We start from the raw sequence: 13,918 nt of genomic DNA on the forward strand, positions 1-13,918 counted from the left end.
TGGTTGGGCCCTTTCTATGTGGAGTTTGCATGTTCTCCCTCTGTTTGCGTGGGTTCTCTCCGGGTACTCCGGCTTCCTCGAACAGTCCAAAGACATGCAGCTGGTGGGGTTAGGTTAATGGGCAATTCTAAATTGCCTGTAGGTGTGAATGTGAGTGCAAATGGTTGTCTGTCTTTCTGTGTTAGCCCTGGCGAGCTGTCCAGGGTGTATCTTGCCTCTCATTCTTTGGCAGCAATGACTCTGATAAGGATAAATGTAAGAGAACAGATGGGTTTAAATCACACTGTGGTCACAAAACATAGGAGAGAGGACCACCTAGTGGTAGGTCATAAAAGGAAAAGGTTTCATCATGTTTCATTCAATATTTACTGTGATAATGACATTGTGGTGAGCAAATATTAGACTCTTCATATAGGAAGAGTGCAAAATTCAAATTGTCTGCAGTATTCTTTTTAATCTTAATTAAATTGCTTTTTAGAGAAAACTAAAATGGAGGAAGAAAACATTAAAAATGTTGTTTCGTAGGCACTGGCGGGTTTGAGTTTGAACTCTAAAATCAAACAAATGAAATATAAATTCTTGATGACATGAAAAATTAATGCCTTCCTTTGTTCAAAAGTTAAAAATAGAAGAAAGGATATTAAAAAAATTCAAGCTCAAATACTCAGATAAATACAAGAATTTATCTGTATTAAAAATATGTTCACAAGCATCACTTTTGATTTACAGGAAGTAGTGAAACTGTCTGGCTGACAGGCTGAACAATCAAACTTTGTTGTTTTATTTCTATGAATTTTCTGTGTACATTAAAAAAAATCCCATTTCACTGGTTTATCAGAGCACTTTTAGGTATATGTCACAAAGAAGGCCCACTTGGAGGTATTTAAAGTTATTTGGAAAAAGCGAAAATAAGATTTGATTAAAAAAAAAATCTTTTTCACAAATACGAATATAACAGGGCAAAAAAGGAAAAACGTCATTTCCTGTGTTTCTGTCATGGTCCCTCAGTCCTCATCATGTGTATGTTCCATTTTCCATAATGTGAAAATCCACAATGCTTTTCACTCAGCCTTTAGTGCTTTCTTCGAAAGTATACCAGCAAGAAGGCAGCCATAATCCCTTAAGAATATACTCAAACTCTAAAGGCCTGAGGTACAAAGTAAGCGATCAGTAGTCCAAATAAGATAGCAGAGAGCAGCTATTCCAGAGGTTTGCAGCTTTTGTGAGACCACAGGACAGTCCCGATATCTCCTGGATTGTCACAGACATTTTTTAAAAATCCTTCCTGTTATTTATATTTCCTTCTTTGTTTACAGCTCTTTTTTATCAGAATCAGAATCAGAATCAGAACTTTATTGTCATTGTCACAGGAAAACGAAATTAAGAATGGTCCCCGATCATTGCATCATCCCTAGCAATATCAAAATATAAATAAAAACAATAAAATTCAATAAATAAAATAGATAGAATACTTAAAATACTAATAAGACGTAACAGTAAACATTCACATACATTCCCACATACATACTTCAGACTGTGCATAGATTAACACAAGAGTGGCGTGATGGATATTTTTTTGTAGTATTCAGATGTGCTATTGCAGTTGGATAAAAGCTGTGTTTGAGTCTATTTGTCCTTACGCTGATTGCCCTGAACCGTCTGCCTGAGGGCAACAGTTCAAACAGGGAGTGGCCAGGATGTGAGGTGTCTTTTATGATGTTTTGGGCCTTTTTAAGACAGTGGATGTTGTGTAGAACTTCCAGTGTGGGGAGAGGGCAGCCAGTGATCTTTTAGGCGGTGTTAATGATCCCTTGGAGTGCTTTCCTCTGAGCCCCTGTGCAGCTAGTGTACCAAATGCATATGCAGTAGGTTAGAACACTCTCAATGGTGGCTCTGTAGAAGGACACCAGCAGTCTCTGTGTGATGTTATTCCTCCTGAGAATTCTCAGGAAGTACAGTCTCTGTTGGGCCTTTTTCAGCAGCTCGGAGGTGTTCACACTCCAGGAAAGGTTCTCCTCTATATTGACTCCCAGGAAGCGGAAGCTTGCCACCCTTTCTACACAGGCCCCATTAATGAATAGTGGTTGGATCTCTGCCTTTTTCCTTCTGAAGTCTATTATGAGTTCTTTGGTTTTTGAAGTGTTTAGGAGGAGGTTATTGGCCTTACACCATGACGTCAGCTGCTCCACCTCGTCTCTGTACGTCGACTCGTCTCCCTTGGAAATGAGCCCCACCACTGTGGTGTCGTCTGCAAATTTCACAGAGATGTTGCTGTGGTGGCGAGGAGTGCAGTCGTGTGTATAGAGAGAGTAGAGCAGTGGACTGAGCACACAGCCCTGGGGTGAGCCAGTGCTGAGACTCAGGGCTGAGGATGTGTGATGGCCAACTCTGACTCTCTGTCTACGGCCCGAGAGGAAGCTGTTGATCCACATGCAGGTGCTGTATGGAAGCCCCAGGTCTTGTAGCTTGGCCACCAGTTTGTGTGGAAGGATGGTGTTAAAAGCTGAGCAGTAATCCACGAAGAGCACCCGCACATAGCTCCCATGCTCTTCCAGGTGTGTTACTGCAGCATGGAGTGCTGTGGCTACAGCGTCTTCCGTGGACCGGTTTGCTCTGTAGGCAAACTGGTGTGGATCCAGGCTGCGGGGCAGGGCTGCTGTGATGTGTCTGCGGACCAGCTTCTCAAAGCATTTCATTACCACTGGGGTGAGTGCCACCGGTCTGTAGTCATTCAGGCCGGTGATGTGGGGCTTCTTAGGCAAGGGGACTATGGTGGAGGACTTCAGACAAAGTGGGACAGTCGCCTGTGCGAGGGATTTGTTGAAGATCCTGGTGAAGATCCCAGCCAGCTGTTCTGCACAATCCCTCAATATTCAACCTGGCACACCATCAGGACCCGCCGCCTTCCTCAAGTTAACAGCCTGCAGCATGCGCCTCACCTCGTGCTCTTCCAGGGTGAGGGTGGTGCTGCTATTGGTGGCGTGTTGCTGCTGTGGCTCCAATACCTCCGGTACCATGGTCTCAAAGCGGGCGAAGAAGATATTCAGCTCCTCTGCCAGCTCCAGGTCACTGTCCGCAGCTCCGAGATTGACCTTATAGTTGGTTAGGTGCTGGATGCCTTGCCACACCTGCCGGCAGGTGTTACTCTCCAGATGGTCCTCAATCCTCCTCCTATAGTCCCCCTTCGCCTCTCTGATGCATCTCTTCAGGTTGGATCGGGCTGCGGTGTACTGATCCCTGTTGCCAGACCTGAATGCAATGTTCCTCTCCTTCAGCAGCTGCCTGACCTCCCGGGTCATCCAGGGCTTTTGGTTGGGATAAGCCCAGATACATTTGACTGCTGTAACAGTGTCTATGCAGTGTTTTATATAGCAGAGAACACTGTCTGTGAACATTTCCAAGTCCTGATGTTCAAAGATATCCCAGTTAGTCCTGTCAAAACAGTCTTGCAGCTGCTGAGAGGCACCCTCTGGCCATATGGTAATATTCTTTGTGATGGTAGGAGCAGTTTTCTTGAGGGGGGCATATGCAGGGATTAGAAACAGTGACAAGTGGTCAGACTGACCCAGATGTGGGTCAAGAAGGGGTAAAGAAGCTGAAATTTGCACTGAAAAGAGGTGAAAAGAAATTTTGCCATGAGCAGGATTCAAACCCGGCCCTCCTGGTCGCAAGGCAGCTAGTCATCTCACTGAGCCAAACTCATTCTCACACCAAAAAAAAATGGAGAGACTGACAATTATGCTGAAATGAGCAGAAGCTTCTGAGAATAATGCTGATATGAGGTGAAATGGTTGAAAATTCTGCAGAAAAGAGGTAAGTCAGCAGAAATTCTGCTGAAAAGAGGTGAATCAGCAGAAATTCTGCTGAAAAGTGGTTAAGAAGCAGAACGTTGCACTGAAAAGAGGTGAATCAGCAGAATTTCTACTGTAAAGAGGTTTTTGCTGAAAACAGCTGAAAGAGCTGAAATCTGTGTTGAAAAGAGTTAAAAAGTTCAACTGAGTACTGAAAATATTGTTGCCACAAGCGGGATTTGAACCCTGGCCTCCCAGTTTGAGAACAGCTGTTCATCTCACTGAGCTAAAACACAGCTAAGCCCGGCGAGGAAAATCAGTGACCCCACTGATGATGTGGAAGAAATGGGCAAAAAATATTGCAAAAAAAATTCAATATCTCAAAAAGTATAGAAGTTATGAGCACCAAAAGTCATAACCGGCATAAGCAGAAATAGCAGAATTTTTTTTAAAGTTTGAATGGCGAAAATCAGATAAAAACTGAGGGAGTAGTTAAGTGCCAAAAAACGTACGGAAGCAACTAGAATAATATAGTGGAATAAAGAATAAAGAGAAACAGGAACTCAATAATGTGGATGCCCTTGAGGCATCCACACAATAAGTGATAGGTCTGTCTAGCACAAACCTATTGCTGGAACAATCAGAAACAATTCTACTGCAGCTAGCAAAGCATAGGACACCAGGCAGAACTCTTTGTGTGATCTCGTGAACAAGGGAGATGACCGAGACGAGCGCTGTTCCTGCCACTCGAACCCCAGTCACTGTCAGTCAGCTCCCCCGCAGCACTTTATTGCTCTTTATTGTGGTTACATGAATATGCGTAGGTTCATTAACATACGCCATCTTACACAAGCATACATGTGAACAAAGAGTACCGTCTGTGTGTATGTGTAGGTGTGTGTGTGTGTGCCAAGATATGGCCCTGTGAACGCCTCCTTAAAAAGCCGATGCCAGGAGTCCAGCGGTCCACCTAAACAAAGGGCCCTTGTACTCAGACAGATACAGAGTATGTGTCCTCCCATAGTATAAATCAGAGAGAGAAGGTACGACCTCTCTCATGACCTTAAGATGTGTGTGTATGCCAGAGTGCTCTGGAATGCACACAGAGCCTTTACAGACTACGAAGGATCAGAGATCCAATCAATAAGCAATCGATTATATAACTCTAAGCATATGTAAGTATATGTTTCTAAGCATAAATGACAATCCAATAATATAACTCTGACAATAAGATCAGAGAATAATCACATCATGCATCTGCTTGTTTGCCTTCTGAAAATACAATTACAAAAATGTTTCTTTAAAAGAAATTAAAAGTTAAAAGTTATTAAAAGTTATTAAATTTGAATACTAAAAATAAAAGACTAAACTATTAGTTTTGGAGCACAAACATTTTTAAAGATTTAGGAGTTAGTGTAAAAAGACAATTTTGAAAGAATTGCAGTACAAACAACGAAAGAGAGAAAGAAAGAAATCTTTTTTATTCATGCTGTTAGTTTTATTAGAAAGTAGAAAATGTAAAAGGTATATAAAAATGTTGCTGGGGGTTTTCATAAACAAATTTTTTATGTCAGTTTTCTAGTTAACAGTAGTAAGTATTATCTTTTCACAAGTAAGACAATAAAAGATGGGTAAAGGTCATTTTCCACTGCAAGAAGAAATAATTTTAGGAACTGTTCTTGTAGAAATTCTTTCAGAAATAGCCACATTTATGTAGACTCTACAGTTACAGCAGCCAAAATGCAATTCTGGAAAATGAAATAATCCACAAACCATCACAATGACTGTCCTAGAGAAAGGCTACAAAGAGGATCTGGTTTTATGTTTCTGCAGTGGATAGTACTAACCATGAGATGGCTGATATCATATATGTGTAGTCTCTATGGTGAAAGCAGTGACAGATTAAGCATAAAAGCATCAAAGATTTTTGTCTTGCTTAGCTCATATGTATTGATGCCTGTGGATTCATGGCATTTCATATGACTTCATTGTTTCTTTGATCCAGTTGAGTTGTTTGTTTGAGATGAATGCGTAGACTCCCGGTACGTTCTCTTTACTCTCACAATTCTTTCCAAAAGAAGTAGCTCCAACCAGCACCCCATTGCACAACAGTGGCCCTCCTGAATCCCCCTGCAGCAAGAACAAATACATGGTAGTCATTCTTTGACTACTCGTGGATGTTATTAAATCCCAGTTCTTTGTATTCTTTAAGGCAAAGAAAGACACAGCTCAAAATGGTCTAACTCAAAAATGGTCTTTAATTTTACATTTTCCGGAAAATGGAGACTGAGCACACACACAAACGCCAGCTCACGTCTGGGGCATCAGGAGCCTGTCTCGCTATATATATTTTGCAACACGTCACCCATAGTTTCGATACAAACAAACCCTTATATGGAACAAGTTCCTCTTTTCTGTGTCTGATTTATTAATATGTCTGTGCACTAAAACGTCTTGTGCAGCTTACAATAACTTCCCCTTTCTGAGGTCTGTTGCCAAGGCAACCTATCACCCTTTGACCTCGTTCTTCTGGTTTATAAAGGCCTACACATAAAGCAATATAATCAGCAAATAAGCACTAAGTATATATATTAAATACATGACAATGTGAAAAAGCCAAAAGAGTGTTGAGCTGAATGCCTGTTTAATTCAGAAAACCAATAAAAATATACACACACTCTATATACTTACACTACAGACATCAACCTTTTTTTTTTACCAGTTGAACCAGCACATATCATGTCGCTGGTGATAACAGTACGATAATAAGAGTTGCATTTCTGTCTGTCGATCACAGTCACATTGGCAGACATGAGGACATCAGATGGTTGGTTGCTTTCAGTTCGTCCCCATCCAGCCACCATACATTTGCTGCCAGCTGGAGGCTCCTTGACGGTGTTGCCCAACCGGAGACATTTCACTGTCTTGGTGAGCATCACTGGTTCCTTAAGCTGAGCAACAATTAAATGGACATGTTAAATACTGATAATGACTGTTTATATTTGACCTTTACAGAGCAGGTCATGATGTAAGTATTCATGCAGCACTGTGCTAAAGTCTTGAACCCCCACTCATCTATTTATACATTTTGTTTTGTAAATGGAAAATAGGTGTTGTAACTTATTGAAAAATCTAATTATACATACACAAAAATACATTAAAGCGAATAAGTCTGCTTTTACCTTATATCCTCGTAGTAATACCCAGCAATTAATTTTTGTCCTCTGTCAAGGACATGAGTCTGAGACTGTCAACCACTGTTTATGCAATCTATATTTTATGACAAGGGGGGGGGGGGGGGGGGGGGGGGGGTTAAGTGATACTTTTTTTTTTTTTTAACAAATATTATAATTCTGCTAGTTAAACTTATTTTTTTTCTTCAATTTGAGAGCCTCAACTTTGATTTAGTAGGATTTCAGAATTGCACAGTAATTTTACCCCTTCCAAAACAAAACTTATTCATTGTCCTTTGTAGTGGACAGCAGGATTTACCTCACATTTTCAATCAATGTCCATACTTCAGGAAATCGGAGATTAGGGAGAAAAGCAGAAAGAAACTACGGAAGGGGAGTTTGTCTTCCTACTGTCAGGGGTTGAGGTGAAGGGAGACCAGACATCAGAGCAGGAAGGTGAAAGCTCAGAGGACATATCAGCTTTTGAGGAGCCTGAAAAGACGTTTTTCTTCACAGGCTTGTCTCCTATATGGTGGTTGATAAACCAAATTCCAGAACCTCAAAGCCCCAGCTCATACAATACTTCTTATCCACAATGGACACTATCTGTCATCATTTTGCACCTTCTCAGGGTCCTCAAAAGCTGGTATGTCCTCCTTCTGAACTTTCACCTTGCTGCTCTAATGCAGGGGTGTCCATTTGATTCAGGTGTGTTGGAGCAAGGCTGCATCTAAAGCTACAGGACAGTAGCTCTCGAGGACTGGACTTGGACACCCCTGCTCTAATGTCAGGCCCTGACAGCTCTTAATATCACTCTGCTTCATCATATCATTTTGTGATCTAACAAGACTTTATGTCCACTTCAAGGGACAAAAGATAAATAAATAACAATAAAAAAGATACAACATGTTTCTTTGAAACCAAATATTTAAATTATCTGAAAATAAAATTTAATAAAGTATTTTTCTTCTGGGTTTCAGGAGGGTAACTTTTGCTTCACTTGGTATTGATCAGTGAATTATCAACTTACCTTGAGCAACATGAGGTCATTGACCTTGGTTACTCTGTCATAGCCAGGATGAGGAAATTGTTTCTCAACCTCTCTGACCTGCCAAGAATCAACTTCCACTTTCCTGAAGGAGTGAACTCCCAGTATCACTAGAATCATACTGTAAACAAAAACAGTTCATGTATATAAAATGCTAATAGGTCAGGAGTTTGTAAAACAATCATAAAATAATCATAGTTGCCTCAGTATATTTGGAAAATTTCACCCGTGCTGTTATTGAGCCTTAAATGAATTTCAAGATATTTTCTCACAGCTGAATGAAAATTTCAACATTATGAAAATGTTTTAGATGATAAAATCTATCTCATATTTCATGTGTATGTAGCTGTGCTGTCTGTTATTCTGTAACTGAGTGCAATTTTTTCTCTCGGACAATGACTAGTGCAAACAAAATACTCTGTGAAGATACAACACACAATAAAATGGACAAAGTATAAATAAAAAATGAACAATAACTTATTTCCCAGTGTTTTAAATGTTGTATATTCATCCTCTCCATTTATTAGGCAGTTTTAGATTAATAATTATAATAAAGCGTTTTATATGATGGTTGAAAAGAGTCTGAACAAAATAAACTGACACATTTTAGTGTCTACTTTGTTGTTCCAGTTCTGAAGCAAATGTTACATTAAAATACCTTTAAACAGAATTTGTATGTTTGTTATTTAAAAGGCACCTTTTATACATATTTATGAATATTTTGAAGGCTGGATTAGAAATGTTTTTTGTCATTTCTTGGAGTGTAATCAACCTCTGTTTTCATTAATCTGCCAAGCTGTCAGATCAAGTCATGTCTTATAGACCTTTTCCTTGTGACCTCTTGTTAGATCTCTTTATTTATTATCTTTCACACAGTCAATTAAACATAAATATTGCAATATTTTGATTTGAAAGTTTAAGAAAAGTAAGCGTTATTACTCATTGCAGTGGGCGGCTGTCAGGACCCATTGTGGATGGATTAATGTCCCGCCACACAAAGATTGTACACCTACAAAATAGGCCATGAAAGGCAACGAGTGTGGCTTGACTTCTGTCCCCCAATAATCTCAGAACCATGACCTAAAGCAAAAAGAAAATATCCAGTCACATAACAAAATCAGCAGATGATACAGTCAAAAACAGATGACTGAAACAAACACCCTTCACCAACTGCTTTTGTAATGCTGAAACATGTAAATAATGCTGACTATGCATTCTACTTGTTTAAATGAATGAGAAAATTGTCTACAAGTAAATTAAAGTATAATAGAAAATATGAATCACCTGGCTGGATGATCATGAGGAGCATGCATGAAACAAAAACACTGAAATAACTCTTGCAGAACATTTTGCCTTGTGTCTCTCATAGATGTTGAATGCACTGAAACTGTGATGCTCAGCTTTATATAGAGAGCTGAAAGGATGTGGTCTGACAACTGAAATGAACAAGTCTGCAAAATGGGCTCCTAAACGCTTCTAAGGTTGTTATCAAATATTAACAACCTTACACCATTTACCATCATCACCACCACCAACAACAATAACAACAGCAACACACACACATATACTTACACACTTTTTGATGATGAGAAATTGTACTCAGTGTATTTCTCATGGATGAATACTTCATTGTACTTGTATGACTGCTAAACTAAACTTAGATTATTGTAATTTTCAATCTGTGCTTTAAAGACTTCCATATTTCATGAAATATTGTCATTCAAATTCATGGGACAATTGAGAGGAATGTGTAATCAACATCTGAGTGAAACGAACTGCTTTATAATACATATGTAGTGTGTTTTACATGTCATATGGTGTATGATATGTAATACAGCAATATATGTTTCACACATTACTGATGTATTACATTTTAATCGATTCCAAGATGGACAAAATGTTTTATTTTAAAATTAAAATTAAAAGTAAAATAAAATAGAAGACATTACTTACCTGACTGGATGATGAAGAGAAACATGCATGAGAAGAAAACACTGAAATTCCTCAAGCAGGACATTTCTTTGAAATTGTTTGATCAGATGTTGAATGTTGAAACTGACTGTGATGCTCCGCTTTATATGTTGAACTACAAGGATGTGGTATGACCACAGAATTAATGAATCAGCAAAATTAACATATGCACACAAATGGTTAATAATATGTGGTCAAGTATATAAACACACACACACACAGAGTTTTGGGAAGGTTACTTTTAAAATGTATTTTTGTGTTTCTGTCATGTAGAGATTGTGCTTAACTGTATGAAGCTTTTTAGACATTATGAAACAGATGATACGTAAAAGCGAATTTTGCCAAGATACTTTTTTAAATTATCTTTTTTTCTTTAAAAAAATCTACTACATCATGTGTAACTTTTTGTAATAACAATAATAATAATAATGATAATAATAATAATAATACATTTTATTTGAAAGCGCCTTTCAAAACACTCAAGGTCACTGTACACAGTAGAATAAAAAGCAACATGAAAGCAAGCAGTTTACACAATCATAAAAGCATAAGACATAAATTTAAAATAGCAGAGTGGAGAGGTTATGTGGGATAAGCTATTTTGAACAAGTGAGTTTTGAGTTGGGACTCAAAGAGAGAGAAGGAAGAGATATTTCTTAAATCAGGAATTCCAGAGTCGTGGAGCAGAGCAGCTGAAAGTATGGGCAGAAATCTGTGCCATCAGAAACTGAATTTGAATAAGTTAAATTTGAATTTGAATTGCTCAGATTGAATCTGAATTGTAACTTGAATAAATGCTTTTAAAAACTGAATATGAATTAGCCTAATTTGAAATTCAATTTATTGGTTTGAAAATGATCATCACTAAATTGAAATTGAAATTTATTTTTGAAAATGAATTCATTTGCTTTGAAACTGTATTTTATCCTTTAAAAATTTAGCTCTCGAATAATTTCAGATTCACTTCTCACCATTCAGTTTCAGTTCTACAATTCAATTTCAGTTCCAAAATTCAGTTTTTTGGGACTTACATCCGGTTCCGGTTCAAGAGTAATTGAGCGCAGATTAAAGTATATACAAAATATACAGGAATTTAAGAATATATATATATTTACTGCTAGTAAACTTCTACCGCTCCACCATTGAGAGCCTTCTGACTTACTGCTGCACACTCTGGTTCAACTGCTGCACTGCCGAGGACAAGAGGAAACTGCAGCGGGTGGTGAGGGCAGCAGAGCGGGCAATCGGCACTTCACTAACTCCCCTCAGAGACATCTATACTGGCAGACTTCAGCAGAAAGCCAGCATCATCATTAAAGACCCCTCGCACCCTGGACACTCACTTTTTTCCCCCCTTCCCTCTGGTAAACGCTACAGGTCCATCAGGTCGAAGACAAACAGACTCAACAGAAGTTTTTACCCACAGGCTGTCAAACATGCCCTACCTCCACCCTGATTGGAGGATAACTGCACTGCCAACACTCATGGACATTACACCTTATTTATAAATCGTATAAATCGTATTTCTGTTTATACTTCAATGCAAACAACACCCCTACCTCTTTAAACTGTATTTATTATAACATTATTTAGTATAGTTCCAACAGCACCCCCCACCCCCACCCTCACTCAATGTGCAATATCATCCCCCCGCCACACACTCAATGTGCAATATCACTGATCACACTGCACCTCTCAATGCACCTGCTAGTTAGATGGCATGTATGTGTATGTATATAGATGTAAGCGTGTATGTGGAAATATGTGTGTGTATGCATGTACGGATGCAAATATGTATATATACATATATGTATGTGCGTGTATGTTTGCAGGTGTATGTATAACTTGTACATATCTTTCTTGTGTAAATGTAAATTTGTCATTGTGTAAATACTTACGCTATTGTGTACTTCACACACATGGAGAGATGCCAAACTGCCTTTCACTGTTCTTGTAACAGTGACAATAAAAAGCTATTCTATTCTATTCTATTCTATTCTATATGCGCTAACGAACTGATAATTGCCCTTGTAAATAATGATTTATTATTATTATTTTAAATATTATTAATTTAAATATTATTATTTTTAATTATCTTTTGCAGGAAACCTTATTACATTAATCTACATGAGATCTAAAGCGAAAGAAGAAAAGAAAAAAAAATAGCAAAGTGCAGCGAAATGAAACACTGATATACTTGGGGGTACTCTAAGTTTAAAAAAAAAAAAAAACCCACCTCATTTCCACTGCAGGCATTGGCAGGCTGTTTCGGCAACTTGTAGAAACTCGTTCATGGAAAAAAAAAAAAAACTGACATTATAGACATTATGTAAATAAGCATAAAAACAATGCCATCAAAAACATCAAAGTGGCGACAAGGAACAGCACTTCAGCCACCATGTAGATTGCCCACAGTTGCTTTTTTCCCCCCAAAAGTGTCACCACCTGCTGGTCATCAGAAAAAATGCAGGTTTGAAGCACTTTTGGATTGGCTTTCAAGTCTGGAAGCTATGTGCGTCCACTTTTATGCACTTACTGCAGTGACAACAGCAAAAATGCCAAACAAGGATGTGTCAACAATTACAGTGACAGTGTCTAAGGCTAAAATGTTTTTTAAGAGATCATTCCTCTTAATGTTTGTGTCATCTGATACCTGCCTCAAGTTGTGCAGTGGAAAGGACTAACATGTACAGAGTTTATAAATACTGTAGAATGTGAACTAAAAGTAAAATATCATGAAATATTACAGGAATAATGACATGACAAGACTGGTATGTGCCAGAAAACCAATGATTTTAAATGAACTCTATTAATTGTGCTGAGAAGAGTGGGAAATATCCAGCAGAATTATGCTAAAAGCATGTTGATGGCTACCAAAGATGTTGGGTTGAGGTGCAATGTGCCAAGGGACATTTAATAAAATATTAATAATAAGGATGTTTGTATAAAGTATATACTTTTGACCCAGTGTGGATTAGAGAAATAAATTCAAGTTTTGCAACTTTTTAAACCTGTGCACCAAGAATTGGTGCACAGGTTTAAAAATATATGCTATAAAATAATTTTATACTAGAAAAAGACAAATTCAAAGAAATAATAATAAGTTCAAAAAATAGGATGCCACTTTAGCAAGATAAACAGTGCCTGTTTGCCAAAAGATTGATGCAGAAAGCTGGATTCAAATCTGACCTGAGAATAATTACTATATGTCTTCAGCTGGTCTTTTTAACAGCGTCTTATTCCTTAAAAGCCCCCAATATAAATATATTTTATTTAAAAAGCCCCAAATTACTTTGAGATTATTGCCCACGATGATTTTACGTAGACATCTGACCACAACTCTATATATAGAGGTAGATGTCCAGCACCCTGGGGCTCTATGACCTCGGTCGCTATCACCAACAGACTTACTTTAAGCAAATTTTCTCTAATTGGACAGTTGGACAGTTCACAGGCTTGAAGCAAAGGTGGACTGTGCTTTCACTCTAATAGCTAAAAGACTGTGTAAATGTCCTCTTACTGTTAGATGAGCACAGTCAGTTACACATATATGGAAAACAATCAAATCAAATCAAATTTTAAAAGTCCACCTGTAGAGATTGGCTTTTGTAGAATGTTTTTTAATCTCATCTCAAAATTTCTTCCTTGCTTTCTTCATCTTTTTTTTGTATTTGCTTGTTTGTTGTTTGTATTTTTTCTTGTGTTATGAATTGTAGTTTTCTTCGTAATGTTTTTAATTTTGTTTTTGGTAAATTAAGTGAAGCACCTTGTAACTTTGGTTTAGAAAGGTCCTATAAAAATAGATTTTATTATTAATAAAATTATCATTGTGCTGCTCTCTAGTGAGGATTTCTACAAACAAAAACATGGATGTGCCATGGGCTCCCCAATTTCTCCAAACACAACATCTCAGTGCTCTTCAGACCCAGCCACAC

General features: G+C 38.1%; 1 protein-coding gene across 1 annotated transcript; it reads right to left on the reverse strand.

The window, feature by feature from the left end:
- Positions 1-5,273: 5,273 nt before the first annotated feature.
- On the reverse strand, positions 5,274-8,149 carry LOC109204422 (chymase). The gene is made up of 3 exons (XM_019365272.2): positions 7,995-8,149; positions 6,483-6,742; positions 5,274-5,921 (listed from the first exon to the last, which is right to left on the reverse strand). Exons 1-3 carry the CDS (start codon positions 8,130-8,132, stop codon positions 5,777-5,779), a joined length of 543 nt encoding a protein of 180 aa, XP_019220817.1. The 5' UTR covers positions 8,133-8,149; the 3' UTR covers positions 5,274-5,776.
- Between the last annotated feature and the right edge of the window lie 5,769 nt (positions 8,150-13,918).

The sequence above is a fragment of the Oreochromis niloticus genome, linkage group LG12 (genome assembly GCF_001858045.2).
Source record: "Oreochromis niloticus isolate F11D_XX linkage group LG12, O_niloticus_UMD_NMBU, whole genome shotgun sequence".
Taxonomy (NCBI): Eukaryota; Metazoa; Chordata; class Actinopteri; order Cichliformes; family Cichlidae; genus Oreochromis; species Oreochromis niloticus.

Bases quoted from the DNA above. Each gene is read 5' to 3' on its own strand.
- LOC109204422 (XM_019365272.2), bottom strand. From the start codon at position 8,132: ATGATTCTAGTGATACTGGGAGTTCACTCCTTCAGGAAAGTGGAAGTT. The intron at 6,743-7,994 runs GTAAGTTGATAA...ATTGTTGCTCAG, and splicing joins ATGACCTCATGTTGCTCAAG to CTTAAGGAACCAGTGATGCT. The intron at 5,922-6,482 runs GTAAGTATATAG...TTCTTGCTGCAG, and splicing joins AAAAGGTTGATGTCTGTAGT to GGGGATTCAGGAGGGCCACT.